Genomic DNA, 14,479 nt, shown 5'->3' with positions numbered 1-14,479 from the left:
GTGTATGTTTGGTATTACACATTTCCTGGTGTCATAATGATGCCATAAGCAACTGTCTTTAGTGCAGCCACCGTTATCATCTGCTCTAGCAAGACCTCTAAGCTAAAGAAAAATTCGATCAAAAGCCAGCCATTTACTGGTACGAAAGTCTTCTTGACCATCTTAAGACAAGACAAATCATAACAGCCAAAGTTTACGCACAACAACCAAATTGACTTTACAGGTTTGAAATCCATATCCTCCTCTAATCTATCCTTCAAAGGAGCCACGAACTATCAACTAGCACTTGCTCCGACTCTGCCTGAAACCAAGCAAAGTAATTAGCCATGCCATCTTCCATGTTTATGGCATGGACGATAATCTCAGTAGAGTCAGTTGATAGATTTCTAAATCCCACCACCTCAGACAAATTTGGAGAGAACCTCAAGTCAAAATTACTACGCTAATCGTGCTAGTAAAGGATCACTTCCATGCAACCTTAATTACATAATTCGAAGTTCCCTGCAGATGGAAATTCATGTGACCAATGTTGTCTCAAATTTCTCTTCAACCCCATCAATGCAAACTCCCTAATGGACCAGTGACCGACCCTCAATTGCTGTACTGATCCTTTCTCATGCAAAGGAAATTGAACACTTAAACCAAATCTGTTCCTTTTTAAGGTCCATACAAATGCAAATTCCATTTCAATTGACAAAGAATACTACTATTATCTTGGCTTTAGGTTGCGACTTTCTTTTTCATAATATATATTTTGCAGACTATTTTATGCATAAGTATATTTCTATCTGGAAGTTTCTTGAGAGGTGATCCTAGTTCAAAGAAATATGGCATAACTTGCAGTTCCACATGTTTCTTCGTAAATGGTTGTAAAGAGATAATTCTCCTTGAAATGGTTTGTTATTCTCGGGTTGTCTTTGGGTGTGCCTCTAGTGTAAATAATTGCATATATCAAAACATACAGGACCCTAACAAACTAACTAGCGGTCAATCAAGAAGAATCTTCACTATTTGATAAAACTTGGTATGATTGTGATTCATGGAGGGAGAATAAGTGGAAATTTGAGCTAATTAGACAAGGTCACAGAAAACATTTCTGCGTATAGGATTACAATATTCCTTTAATGTTGCTCTAAAACGTCAGGTTCGTAATCAACTAGATGTCATATCATTGTTTTGCACTAATCAGAAAATGCAAATTCCACATTTTACGTTACCATACATCACAATAAGCGTATCTGCCTGTCATTATCCCTGACATGAAAATTTCAAAAGTATTTCCAGAGATTCATATCCTCTGTTCAAGTATTTAGACATGAACAGGAGAACCCAGGTTTTGCTTATATTATGCAATTCCCATCTTAAGACCATTTTAATCAAAAAGATGAATTCCCCAAAACTTTTCTGGGTTATTGGTGCGTAATCTGCGATCTATGCACTTGATTGCTTCAATGTCCTCCTTTGAAAGCTCAAAATCAAAAACATCAATATTCTCCTTCAAACGTTCTACTTTGCTGGACTTGGGGATTACAATTGTATTCCTTTGAATGCCCCACCTCAGTGCAATTTGTGCTGCAGTTTTCTTGTATTTGTTGGCTAAATTCTGAAATTACAGAGTTTCTGTTAATGAGAAAGATTCCAAGCAAATGTTTAATGAAAGGAATAAACGAATGAAAGAGGCATATACCTGAAGACATGGATCTTCCAAACAAGACACAGAACCAAACCATTCTATATTGGCTGCAGCACCTCCAAGGGGTGTATGAGCGGTGACTGCAATTTTGTGCTTCTGACAGAACTTCACTAGTGACTCTCTCTGGAAGTAGGGATGTGTCTCAATCTGATTGACAGCAGGCTTTATTTTTGAGTAAGCCAGGGTATCTCGAGTTAAAAAAATGTCATAATTGCTGAAATCAACAATCCAATATATTTTATTAGTACACATGCTTTTCCATACATTTTATCCTGATATTTCCAAAACCAAATAGTACATTAAATTTACTACTGGTTTTACCTGATCCCAATGCTTCGGACCAAACCTGCAGAAACCAAATCCTCCATGGCATGCCATGTCTCCCCCAGTGAAACTGTGGTGTCTATGTCCAGAACACCATCTTCGTCTAAGGCACTATCAGTTGTTCCAACCCCTGTCATATTTAAACTGTATGAATAGTGAACACATCTTAACAACATTGGGTTTAATTTCCATTTACCAGCTTAATTAGAGGCAGCAAAAAAACATTCAGAAACTTTGCATCCAAAAATTTTAGAAGACCATTACAACCTGTATGTCGTGTGGCTATTGGAAAATGAACCAAGTACAGGTCCAAATATTCCAACTGCAGTTTCTTTAAACTGTCCTTGCATGCCTCAAGAACATGTCCATGGTCTGAATTCCATAGCTATAACATAAACAATAGCAAATGATACTGTTACATAGGGGAGGGCTACAGTATGCCAAATTGGAACTTAGTCCCTTAAATTATAGTCTATAGTCTTTTAAAAGAGATATAAAGAGGGAACCTCCTCAGCAGATAATGCAATGTACCTTGGTAGTAATAAAAATATCCTCTCGTTTCACCAAGCCTTGCTGAAAGGCCTCCGCAAGTGCTTGACCAACTTCCTTTTCATTCCTGTAATCAGCTGGAATCATTAAACCATATCAGCATGAGTGTTCTCGTCACAGGATTTCATGCAGGAAAACATTAAAACTATAATGCATTGCACTCTATTTCCGTACATCACCATTTCATCAATTAAAAATCATGACAGATTTTATGAGTTTGAGGCACAGACTTGGAAAGGAAAGACTCCCAGCAGCTAGCAGTAGGTCACAACCGCAGGCAGGGAGGTTTGGGAGTTGTGCCATGGGATCTAGGGATCCATTTGATTGATAGGACACTCCATTCTATGATGAGCGGGATCATGGGAGAGGGTGATCTAGTTCACCTTGGATGTGACGCATGGGAGATTGCTGGAACCTCCATTGTATAGCGAGGTAGATTTATCTTGTTGCTGCTCAGCATTGAGATTGACAGTGGATGGGTAGACATTGACATCATGGAGATGCCTGGGCAGGATAAGCTTGGCCTTCACAGATCCACCATCAAGTTTCAGGAGGGGAGGATAAAGTCTGAGCATCATGGGAAGTTTGCCATAGTCAGACTGGCGCAGCATCAGCGTGGTGGCACCCTTCTAAGACTAGCACGGGATCCAGGTACAACAGGATTTGGCAGTTCAGCTACTCTCAAGGGTGAGTTGGTTTCTACAGGGGGAGATCATTCAGATCTTTCATTAGGTTCTGGGGATTCGCTGTTGACATGAGGAGCATCACTAGTATGGCAAGATGTTCAACAGCAAGGAGTGGTTCAGTGGCACATTTGGGACCTTGGCATTGGCTAGGCCAACTTTTGAAGCAGCAGGATATTGCTTGAGGACAAGCAATTTTTGGCAGGGAGGACTGTAATGTTCCCAATTTTTGTGAGTGCAAAATTCACTAAGGAGTTTTGACAATTTTTGGTGATATTTAATAAAAAGGAGAAAATATTATTTTGTGGGAGAAAAGTGGAAATTATTATTTTATTGAAGAATGGCGGCAAAGTAATATTTTATTAGTTGAAGGTGGGGACCACCAAGGGAGAGGGCTAGCAATTATAAATACAGCTTTTTGGCCTCCATTTGGTATTTTTTTTATTATTTGACAGATTAACACTAGTTCTCTTGAGCTGCCTAGCCAAAACAACTCGTGTTGTTCAACACAAGGAATTTCCGAGCGGGAATTCCACCCTCATTTTGGAGAACTTCGAGTGTCTCCCTAGTGAGGCAATTTGGGGAGCTCAATTCAGAGCTTCCATTGGACATCATTGCAGGAGTTTACTCAGCAGTGCACATTTCTTGAGCGTAGAGGTATTTTTGTGGAGCACATTGTGGGAGCACGCGTGGGTTAGAGGCTCCGGGCTTTTGCAGGGAATTTTCTTATTGTTAGACCGGAGTTTGGACAACGATTCGCCGGGCTGGATTGGAGGTTATTACCTAGGTCGATTTTTCTATCTTTTGGCAGGGGCGTAGAAGCTATTTGACCAAGTGTTGTGCAAGGGTTTAAAGAAGTGGAGTCAGGAGAGATAAGGGCTGAAGATAGGAGGTATTTCTCAGTGGAGAATTTAGTCGGAGCTGGGAGAAATTTCTCGTGGTAGATTTGGGCATAATTCAGTAGTATCAAAACTGTGGGGCGTTTTCTGCCTAGATTGGGCAATTCACACTTGTTGGGGTTCACCAGGGGTCGATGGATTTAGCCCAAACCCTTTCTGGGTTTTTGTGGGTTTATTGAGAGGAGTCTCCGACTAATTTTATAGAATTTTCCAAGCGATATTCAGGCCTGAAATCCACATTCTTATAGCAGCGCGAATTGCTAATAAGTTGGGGAATTTTCATCACTTGGTGGGCTCAATTTAGGCTTGGAGTTGGACCAAACCATTTCTAGATTTTTCTAGGTTTTGGGAGAGGAGAGCTAAATTTTCAGAGCATTCCGAGGAGTATTCAACCCTAAGATCAACATTCCAGCCAGTAGCGAGAAGCAGATTATTTCTGGATAGTGCACAAATCACTCCGGGACCATTTCTACCACTTGGGTTCAGGCCATTTTTTCGGGTTCTGCTCATCTTACATAGGAAGCCCAGGTTCCGAAATTTCAGCTCATTTAATGTACTCTTTTATCATAAAATTAATAAAATTACTCAGATTGTGTTGTTGGACATTTTGGTGTTTTAATTGTGTAAGAGTTCTGGTTTAATTATTGTTCCTAGTCCATTGCTTGGTATTAGCTGTTAAATTCCAATTAGGAATATTACAAAGAAGGGCCAACTTGGTCTATGGACAACATTTTGACTCTTTGACTCAAGATAAAAATAGTTTTCTTTTTCTTACAAGAAATCCAAATGGGACTTTGACTCAATTATATTTCTTTGACTCAATAAACCCTATAAGCATGAAGAACATGCTTTGACTAGAAATAAATAATAAGAATGAATATAATAAATACATCAATAGTACATTTTAAATACATTATGAAAACCGACACTAGTTGCATTTCCAACAACCAGCAGTACTCTATGAAAATATTAGTCGGTTGCTTCCCATCCAATGTTAACAGTTGTGCAAAGAGACTCACCAACTTTATAATTGGTTTTGGAAATCTTGTACTAGATTGTTAAAAATTGTAGCTCGGACAGGTGTCTCTGCATAGGCCTTGTGTCCAAGCAGGCAGAAGACAGCTTAGTAATTACTTATTTCAACAATTTTAATTATTCCTAAGTTTTACTTAGGAAAAGTACAGTGATTTAATAAATTAATGTAAACTTAGGCTAAATGATGACTCATGGCATTACCCATGGTATTTTGATGTTTTAACTTCTGACAACCCATGGTATTTGGCCTTAGAAGGATTATAAATTGTTGGAATGAGTGAGTGAAGGACACATTGTTTTTTAAATCACTTTGAGGGAGAGAAAAGAGGGCTGACTTGAGTGAAAAACAAGAAAGTCGAGCAGCTGAGGAGAAGGGTCGTACCCTAGGCAGAGTGAGAAAGAAAAGAGGCCAAGTCGTGGGCCATGCGAAAGGGCCATACGCTGCCATGGAAAGAGGTTGTGCTTCAAGCCATACCAAGCAAAAAGGAACGACCGATTTCTGGGGTTGATGATTGGTGTTAATTTTAGGTATGTTCTACGCTTAGAGCAATTTATTTCAATTTTCACAATTAGCTCAATATTTTTTCTAGATTAGCAATCACATCAGCATAATAGTAAATTGCAGATAGAACATAAACATAAATCGCAGAAGACAAGCCAAGACAAGAGGACACAAGATGTGGTGCTAGCCAGGAACAAACCCCAATGTGGGGAACCCTTGATCAATTCTTCTTATATGTTCTTCAATAGTTCAGCAGAGAGAGAGAGAGAGAGAGAGAGATAGTACATATACAACAGAAGTCAACACTTTGACTTATCTAAATAAGAGCATAGATCATCTCTAAGAAGATGATACATGAGGTAGCTGAACTCAGTTGAAGACATGTTGCTTCAATTGATTCTCCAAGGTGACTCCATCACCATGCTGCATCTATCATTGTGTTGCACCTCATCACTATGCTGCACCTCACTGCGTTGCACCATGTTGCACCCATCATCACTATGTTGCATCTCATCATGCTTCACTAATCATGACTGTACCCAACACTATACTGTTGCACTATATTGAGCTCTTCATTGCACTATGCTGCACCCAAATGCATGCTGCAATACCTCATCATCCTGCTACTGCAATACCTCATCATCCTAATGCTGCAATACCTCAGCATCCTGTTGTTGTATGCATTCTCACTACTGCTATATGCCCATCATTACCATGTTGTCCCATTGCCACTCGAATGTCCAGCAACACTAATCTACACCATGTTGCACCATCATATGCTGCACTGTACATCATGCTATGCATTTCTGCTCCTATGTGCACTATGTTGCACTGTACAACATGTACTCATTACTGCTCCTATGTGCACTATACATCTTGCTCTGCTACTCCAAGTCTGTCTAGGATTAGGGCTAACTGCGTCAAAACTTTGACCCAACACACTACACAATCATTGTTGCAATACTGTTGTATTGTTGTTCCTGGTTAGGGCATGTGCACACTGCAACAATCCTTATCAACCCACACAAACAACCTCCAAATAACCGTGGCCTAGTCAAGGTAAAGTTTTGCCTCCATATGTTGTTGTTATGGGCATATGGCAACCTCTCAAGCCTACACGCAGCCCTATTTTGGAGTGGCTAGGCATGTGGCCTACCACAAATCTTTGCGGCACCCTAACAGCCCTCCAAAACAGTGATACCTTACCTCTTTCTGTCCTCACAAACCTGCATGCTCCCTTCTTCAAACTCGGCTTCGCTGTAGCATAGAACAACCCTCCACGCAGTCACCAAGAGGCTCCAACAGCCCCAAGACACCCACGTCGTCCCTAACTTCTTTGCTAGTTAGGGCATCCTTTAGATAGCGAGTTAGGGAGCCTCTTTACTGCGGTTAGGGTATCTCTTTTTCAGCGTCTAAGGGTTGTCTCAAACAGCGTATAGATTAGGGCATCCAAGGTATGATAAGACTACATTTAGGGACAGTTGTTAGGCCTCCTTCACCGTGCTAGATCTCCCTTTGAACTGCAGCCAAACCTTCACAAGACCTGCGGCTAGGGCATCCTTCTTTTACTGTGAATAGGGTCTCCTTCTAGACCTGCGTTTAGGGCTTCCTCCTCTTAAACTTCTCTTCCACTAAAACAAGTGGAGAGAAATCAAGAGTGAAGTGTGTGCACAAATGACTATCAAGTCACCTCCTTTTATACTAAAACGTTGAGCACACATGGGGGTTATTCGATTGTTGGCCGACCTTGACGAATTGTCCCATAACACAAATAAATTCATATCTCCATGAATACTTATCGGAATTGGATGATCTTTAGATCAATCCTACACCTCTCGATGAGAGGGATCAAAGAAAAATATCAGCTGCCACAAATAAGATGACACACATGGAGTTTGGCCCTAGTTACCAATTTTAACACTCCCTCTCAACTAGGGAGAACTCCATCTACTGATCCATCTGCCAGACTGTACTATCTCTGCCATAAGTGCCTTGCACTGCATTGCTCTGCTCTATTGAACCATAAAGAAGAAGAATTGATCGAGAATGTCTCATACCATTCTCTACTGACCTGAAGTCAGTCCCATATGAAGAGAGTGTGTCATACCACTCTTACTGATCCTAGATCAGTTCCAAAAGAGAGTGAGTTATGTCACTCTTACTGACCCAAAGTCAGTTTCATTGATCCCAGATCAATATCAAAAGAGAGTGTCTCAAACCACTCATACTGATCCCAGATCAGTTCCAAGAGAGAGTGAGCTATATCACTCTTACTGACCCGAAGTCAGTTCCAATTGATCCCAGATCAATGTCGATCATCCTAGCATAGGGAGTACGGTAGATACACGATGCATCCATCGGTACTACTATGGTCCCTATCCTCATTTCCCTGCTCATTGGCCAAATGAGAGGTACTTCCCATGAGTCCCAGACTGCATGGGTAGGATGCCTCAGCAAGAGAACCACTCATCCTGCCCACAAGTCGCCATCGGGTATCACAAGGGAAGGTTGAACCATTCACCCTGTACACAGTGCACCACTAGGGGAGGGTGAGTCGCCCTGTGGTCGCTTGTTGCTCCAAGAAGTACCCCAAGCCCCCCGGAGCTCTCAGAGCTCAATGCATGCATCATATAGGACCCTCATAAGAGGGTCTCTCAACGAATCCAAGTCGTTCTGGAAAGTCACAAATTTGACCTTTCCTCAGGGCTTCAACAGAATGCCTACGACCTACACATCAGTCACAATGCAATGGAGCCTTCTTGCTCATCGATGTACCATATCCCCAATTAAGTGGTACCTGATGTCTATATGCTTGGAGCGATCATAACACACAAGATTCCTCAACAATCGAATCCCCCTCTAGTTGTCACAGAAGATCACAGTGGTATCCATCGTGTGTCAAATAGCTCACTGAAGAGCTTCCGCAACCAGGCAGCTTCACACGAGATCATACTCGTAGCTATGTATTCGGTCTCAGCGTTGCTTATAGCAACCGACTTCTGCTTCCTGCTCATCCAAGATATCAAAGCAGAACCCAAAGAGAACCAGCACTCAAAAGTGCTCTTGCAATCCTCCACACTGCCTGCCTAATCAGCATCAGAATAATCATGCAGCTTCACATTTCCGACAGTGTATCTCAATCCATGAGAGATTGTGCCCTGAAGATATCTCAAATGATTCTTGGCACCAATCCAGTGAGGCTCAACCAAATATGAGCCCAACATGCTAACTGCAAAACATATATCCGGACGGGAGTTCACCAAGAACATCAATGCTAGAATGAGTTTATGAAACTCAGAGGCATTTCCCAAATCAGGTTCGGCATCACTACCACATAACTTCTGAAAGTTAAGCTCCATTGAGGTAGTCACAGGCTTGCAGTTTACCATTCCAAATCCGGAATCCAACTCCCTCTTACTATTGCAAATGAGGGTCTGCACCTGTCAGAAAGAGGTCGTCCTCAGAAGGTGCCAGTATGAGAGGTCTATCATCCACAACCTTTAAGCAATGGTTTGGATCGGCTTCACTCCTAGTGAATCTCAGCTTCATCCAACAGCTATCAGTGCTCTCATATTAAGCCCGGGGTGTTTTGCTTCAAGCCATAGAGGGCTTTCTTCCACCTGCCTACATGAGATTCCTGATCATGAATCTCAAACCCCTCGGGTTCTTCCAAACCTGTGGACCTGCTACATAAGGGGAATGGTCCCCTTGTAAGATTTTCCTTCGGTACAACTCGGACATGTACCTTCATGCTCTTCTTGAATTCAGTCATCCCTGTCACCATTTGACTCACTTCGGGTGGGGCCCCATAATAAGTAGACCTCCGGTGCTATAGACGAGATGTGTCAACTGACATGGTCCCCAATGGACTTCCTGCAACTTGACACAAATTGCCAACCCTGAACCCATGAGTAAAAGCATCTTTGAAAATTCTATTTTCAAACACGTACCTTTCCATCAATGAATGCCATCTTGAAACCTTTGATTTTCATTGTCGAAATGGACACCAGGTTCTTCTTGCAATCAAGTATATAAAGAGATTCTTGTAAATGAATCAAGTTACCCTCATTCAATTGAGAGGTAACATTAATCAATGAATGAATTCAGTTGATTTACATGAGCAAATGAAGCTCAATAAGTAATACAGAGATATTTTACAGAAATAGAAATATCAAGTTTCTATTAGAAAATAGAAACAACCAGTTTCTTCTAAGAAACTGCTAAAAAGATAAAAATAGAAACAGCTAATAAGAATGAGCATTAAACACTAAATAGCATTATTCTAATACCCTCCCTTAATGCTCAATCTATTTACAACACCAATAGACCCTCTGAATTTTACAAACTTATCAGGACCAAGAGGCTTAGTGAAGATGTCGGCGGGTTGCTCCGTTGTGGGAACATATCGCAATTGGATGGATCCATCTTCAACAAGCTGGCGAATGTAGTGACAATGGGTTTCGACATGCTTTGTTCGTTCATGAAAGACTGTATTCTTGGCAAGTTTGAGCACTCCCTGATTATCACAGAACAAAGGAGTAGAGCCTGTCTGGAAAACATGCATATCCGCAAGCATACGTCGAAGCCAAACTACCTCACAAGATGCCTTAACTGCTCCCCGATACTCTGCTTCTGTTGAGGAGAGAGCCACTGCCTGTTGCTTCTTACTAGTCTAGGTGATAGCACCGGATCCTAGATTAAATACATAGCCAGCTGTAGATTTATGGTCATCAACCGAACCGGCCCAGTCAGAATCTGTGTAACCACTGAGTATAGGATTGGAACTTCGAGTGTACAGAAGTCCATAATCAGGAGTGCCACGCACATAACGCAGCACATGTTTCGTTGTTTTCCAATGATCAGCCTTAGGAGCTGCCATGAAGCGGGAAATGTAGCTCACTGCAAAACTGATGTCAGGTCTAGTCGCAATAAGGTAGATGAGGCTGCCCACTAATTGCCTGAATAAAGTTTCATCCACAAGGGGTGAGGATAACTGAGCTAAAAGTTTGAGCCCTGGTTCCATAGGAGTCGTGGCAGGTTTGCAACCCTGCATTCTGAATTTGTCCACAAGATTTCTGGCATACTTAGACTGAGAGAGAAAGATGTTGTTCTCAATCTGCCAGACTTCAACCCCCAAACAGTGATGAAGAAGTCCTAAATCTGTCATATCAAAAGTGCTGCACAAATCCTGTTTGATCCCATGGATCAAATGTGTTGAGCTGCCAGTAATGATAAGGTCATCCACATAGACAACCACAAACAGAATATCATCACCAATATGCTTGATATACAGGTTTGCATCAGATGGACTCCGCTGAAAACCATGATCTGTGAGGTACTGATCAATTTTCATGTACCAAGCCCGAGGAGCTTGTTTCAGACCATAGAGTGCTTTGACTAATCTACAGACTTTCTGTTCTTGACCGGCAACCTTGAATCCTGGAGGCTGCGTCATGTAGACTTCTTCCTATAAGTCACCATTCAGAAAAGCACTCTTTACATCCATCTGATGGACTTTCCAATTGAACTGAGCTGCTAAGGCAAGGACAAGCTGTATGGTACTCATCTTCGTTGTAGGAGCAAAGGTCTCTTCATAGTCAATGCCTTCCTTCTGTGAGAACCCTCGAGCAACAAGGCGAGCTTTATACTTGTCTAGGGTTCCGTCTGCTTTGTATTTCACTTTATACACCCATTTGCAACTAATGGGCTTTTTCCCTGCAGGAAGATCAAAAAGGGTCCAAGTGTGATTCTTCTGAAGACTCTGGAATTCAACTTCCATAGCCTGTTCCCACTCAGGTGTACCCTTAGCCTCTGAATAGGTTTGAGGCTCAAAAGTACTATGCAGGTTAGCCATAAGAGCAAAATTTACTGTAGACTGTTGTTTGCTCTTATGTCTAGAAGTTTTACCTTCAAGGAGCTCATTATCCCAGAGATCACCAATGGTTTTAGCCCACCATTTAGGCCGGAGAGTAGAGGAACCAATATCAGGAGGAGATGAAGAAGGCTCAGGAACAATAGGAGCAGCAAGAGGAGGATTATTTTCCGGAGGAAGCTCAGGTAGTGCATCATCAAATACTGATGCTGCATCATCCCTCCCATCAGGTGGACCTACCGGAAGAAGAACACTGTGAGGCTGATCCTCAGAACACTGCTCAGAAGGAGGAGACTGAAAGAATCCTCTATCTTCATCAAATACTACATCACGATTGAAGCTAAGACGACCAGAGGCTATATCTATCAACCTATAGGCCTTGTGATGATCATTGTACCCTGTCATCATGAGTTTCTGGCTTTTGGAATCCAACTTAGAGCACTTAGCAGCTGGAATCCAAACATATACAACTGAGCCAAATACTTTTAGGTGACTGATCTTAGGCTTACAGCCAGACCAAACCTCTTCAGGAGTCTTCCCCTTAACAACCTGAGTAGGTGATCGGTTAAGAAGATAGACAGCAGTAAATACTGCTTCAGCCCAGAATTTGTTTGGAACACTCCTGTGTTGTAACATGGAATGAGCCATTTCAACAACCGTACGATTGCGGCGTTCGACAACACTGTTCCACTGAGGAGTGTAGGGTGTAGTTAACTGACGTTTGATGCCATGAGTATCACAGAAGTTGGAGAACACAGAAGAACAAAATCCCCCCCCCCCCCCCCCCCCCGTTATCTGTCCTAAGAGTTATGATATTGCAACCAAACTCTTTTTCAACTAAGGATTTAAACTTTTGAAAGATACTAAATACATCAGATGTATTTTTTAGAAAATACACCCACATCTTTCTACTGAAATCATCTACAATAAGCAAAAAATATTTGCAACCAGTAATAGAAGATGTATGCATAGGACCACAAATATCAGCATGAATTAACTGGAGTACCTTAGATGCACGCCAAGATTCTCCATCCTTGAATGAAGACCGATGTTGCTTGCCAGCTTGACAGGCGCCGCATACTCCCAACTGCTGAGTCTGAATATTAGGTAACCCTGACACAAGTCCCTCCCGAGAGATCTGAGAGAGATACTTATCGCTGATGCCCATATCGCTGATGCCATAGAGTGCTTATAGGAGAAACACGAGCTGCTAGAGCTACTTCTGGAGAATCTCCAGTGTCAAGAAGCCTATATAGACCATGATCCTCTAGGCCAACAGCAACCGTAAGACTAGTGTCCCTGTCAATAATGGAGCACTCGTGTGCACTGAACACTACATCAAGCTGAGGAGAGTTCCTCATAATCTGGCTGACAGACAGCAGATTAATTTCCATACCAGGAACATAGTATACATTCAGGAAGATGAGTGTGCACCCACCAGACTGGATCTGAACTGTACCTTTGCCAACCACTGTGTACTCTTCACCTCCGCCGAATACCACGGAATCACTGAAAGATGAAAAGTCAATAAACTAATCATGCCTGTGAGAGAAATGGCGTGATGCACCAAAGTCAATGTACCAGGCAAAAGACGGGACATGATCTGAAGACCTTTTAGCCATAAAGGCATAAAAGGCAGATTTTGTCTTCTCAGAATGTTCTGCAACATTTGCTGTCTGATGGGGCCCTCCCTGTTTCTTCTGTTTAGAAGCAATCCTCTGTCGGCAATCTTTCTTCATGTGGTTGAACTTGTGACAATAATTACACTGCACATTTTTCTTCCTAGCAAGATCAAAAGGCTAAGAAGAACCTTTCTGCTGAAAGGACTGAGAGGACTGATATTTGGCAGCAAAAGCATTTTCTGAGGAGGCTAATGAAGCACCACTACCAAACTGTTGTTTCCAACGATCTTGCTGCATGAGTTTGGTGCCTAACTCCGGAAACTTCAGATCAACATAAGTGGAGGTAATGTTGAGTGTTTCGATGAAGTGCTCATAAGGTTTTGGTAGACTTTTCAGAGTGATGCCTACCATATCTTCTTCCTCCATGGTCCGACCAATGGCTTCGAGCTAATCTCGAATGTCTTTAATCCTGTTAAGATGTTCCTGTAAAGACATATGTTCTTCCATCATGATGGAGAACAACTGATTCTTGAGAAAGAAATCTTTGCTCTTGTCGGATATCTCGTGCAATTCCTTCAAATGTTGCCAAATTTCGGCAGTTGTCTTGCTGGAAGGAATCTGCGGTAACTGATCATCAGTGACAGAGAGTTTGAGAAGCATAACAGCCTCTCAATTTCGATCATCAAACTTATCTTGATCTATACCGACTGTACCAGGACAGAGCTCTTTGCCCAAAACAAGCTGGTCAAGATGCCTATATTCAAAAATGGTCAACATTCTCTGTTTCCAGATGTTATAATTTATGCCATTAAAGCATTGATTGCCTTCCAACATCAGATTGGTTAGTGAGGCCATCTGCACGTTTCTCGAGACACGGAAAACAATAGAGGAGTCTGGCACAGATTTCAATGCAAATGCCGACTGATCCGGACAAAATTTGACAAACGCTGGAAACAAAATTCAAATTTGCTGACTCAAAAATCGAGGCACAGAAAACGATGCACCCAGAAAATCCTTGGTCGAAAAAAACGAGGCAAGAGAAAAAAATCACATGATTTTCATTCGTGACTTTCAAATGAAGGTGGAAGGACCATTGTGGTGACAGTATCACTGCAGCACGCAGTTTCTCCTCGGTCTTATGTACACTTATTCCCGATAAATCCTTATAACATGCAGACAGCAGCACCCACGAAACAAAAAATCACGTCCTTAACCACGCAAACAGCAATCTTTGTAATACGCTGTAGCAGCAGCACCCACGTTCTCAACCACACGGACAGCAACACCCACGTAGCAAATT

The 14,479-nt window shown here is 41.9% G+C and overlaps 1 protein-coding gene across 1 annotated transcript in view; it reads right to left on the bottom strand.

Annotated features, from left to right (window-relative positions):
* Positions 1-1,051: 1,051 nt before the first annotated feature.
* The window catches only part of LOC149221762 (NADP-dependent D-sorbitol-6-phosphate dehydrogenase-like), a 55,135-nt gene continuing 41,707 nt past the window's right edge, over positions 1,052-14,479 (bottom strand). The window contains exons 2-6 of the mRNA XM_089385228.1: positions 2,549-2,643; positions 2,285-2,402; positions 2,015-2,147; positions 1,688-1,907; positions 1,052-1,603 (exon numbers count right to left, since the gene is read on the bottom strand). Of these exons, the coding sequence (XP_089241354.1) occupies positions 1,373-1,603; positions 1,688-1,907; positions 2,015-2,147; positions 2,285-2,402; positions 2,549-2,643 (797 nt within the window). The 3' untranslated portion in view covers positions 1,052-1,372. The remainder of the gene's footprint in view (positions 1,604-1,687; positions 1,908-2,014; positions 2,148-2,284; positions 2,403-2,548; positions 2,644-14,479) is intronic.

This window comes from Pinus tabuliformis, chromosome Q, assembly GCF_031772625.1.
Source record: "Pinus tabuliformis cultivar Carrire ecotype Pingquan chromosome Q, CPIR1, whole genome shotgun sequence".
Lineage (NCBI taxonomy): Eukaryota > Viridiplantae > Streptophyta > Pinopsida > Pinales > Pinaceae > Pinus > Pinus tabuliformis.
This window is presented reverse-complemented; position numbering and strand designations above follow the sequence as displayed.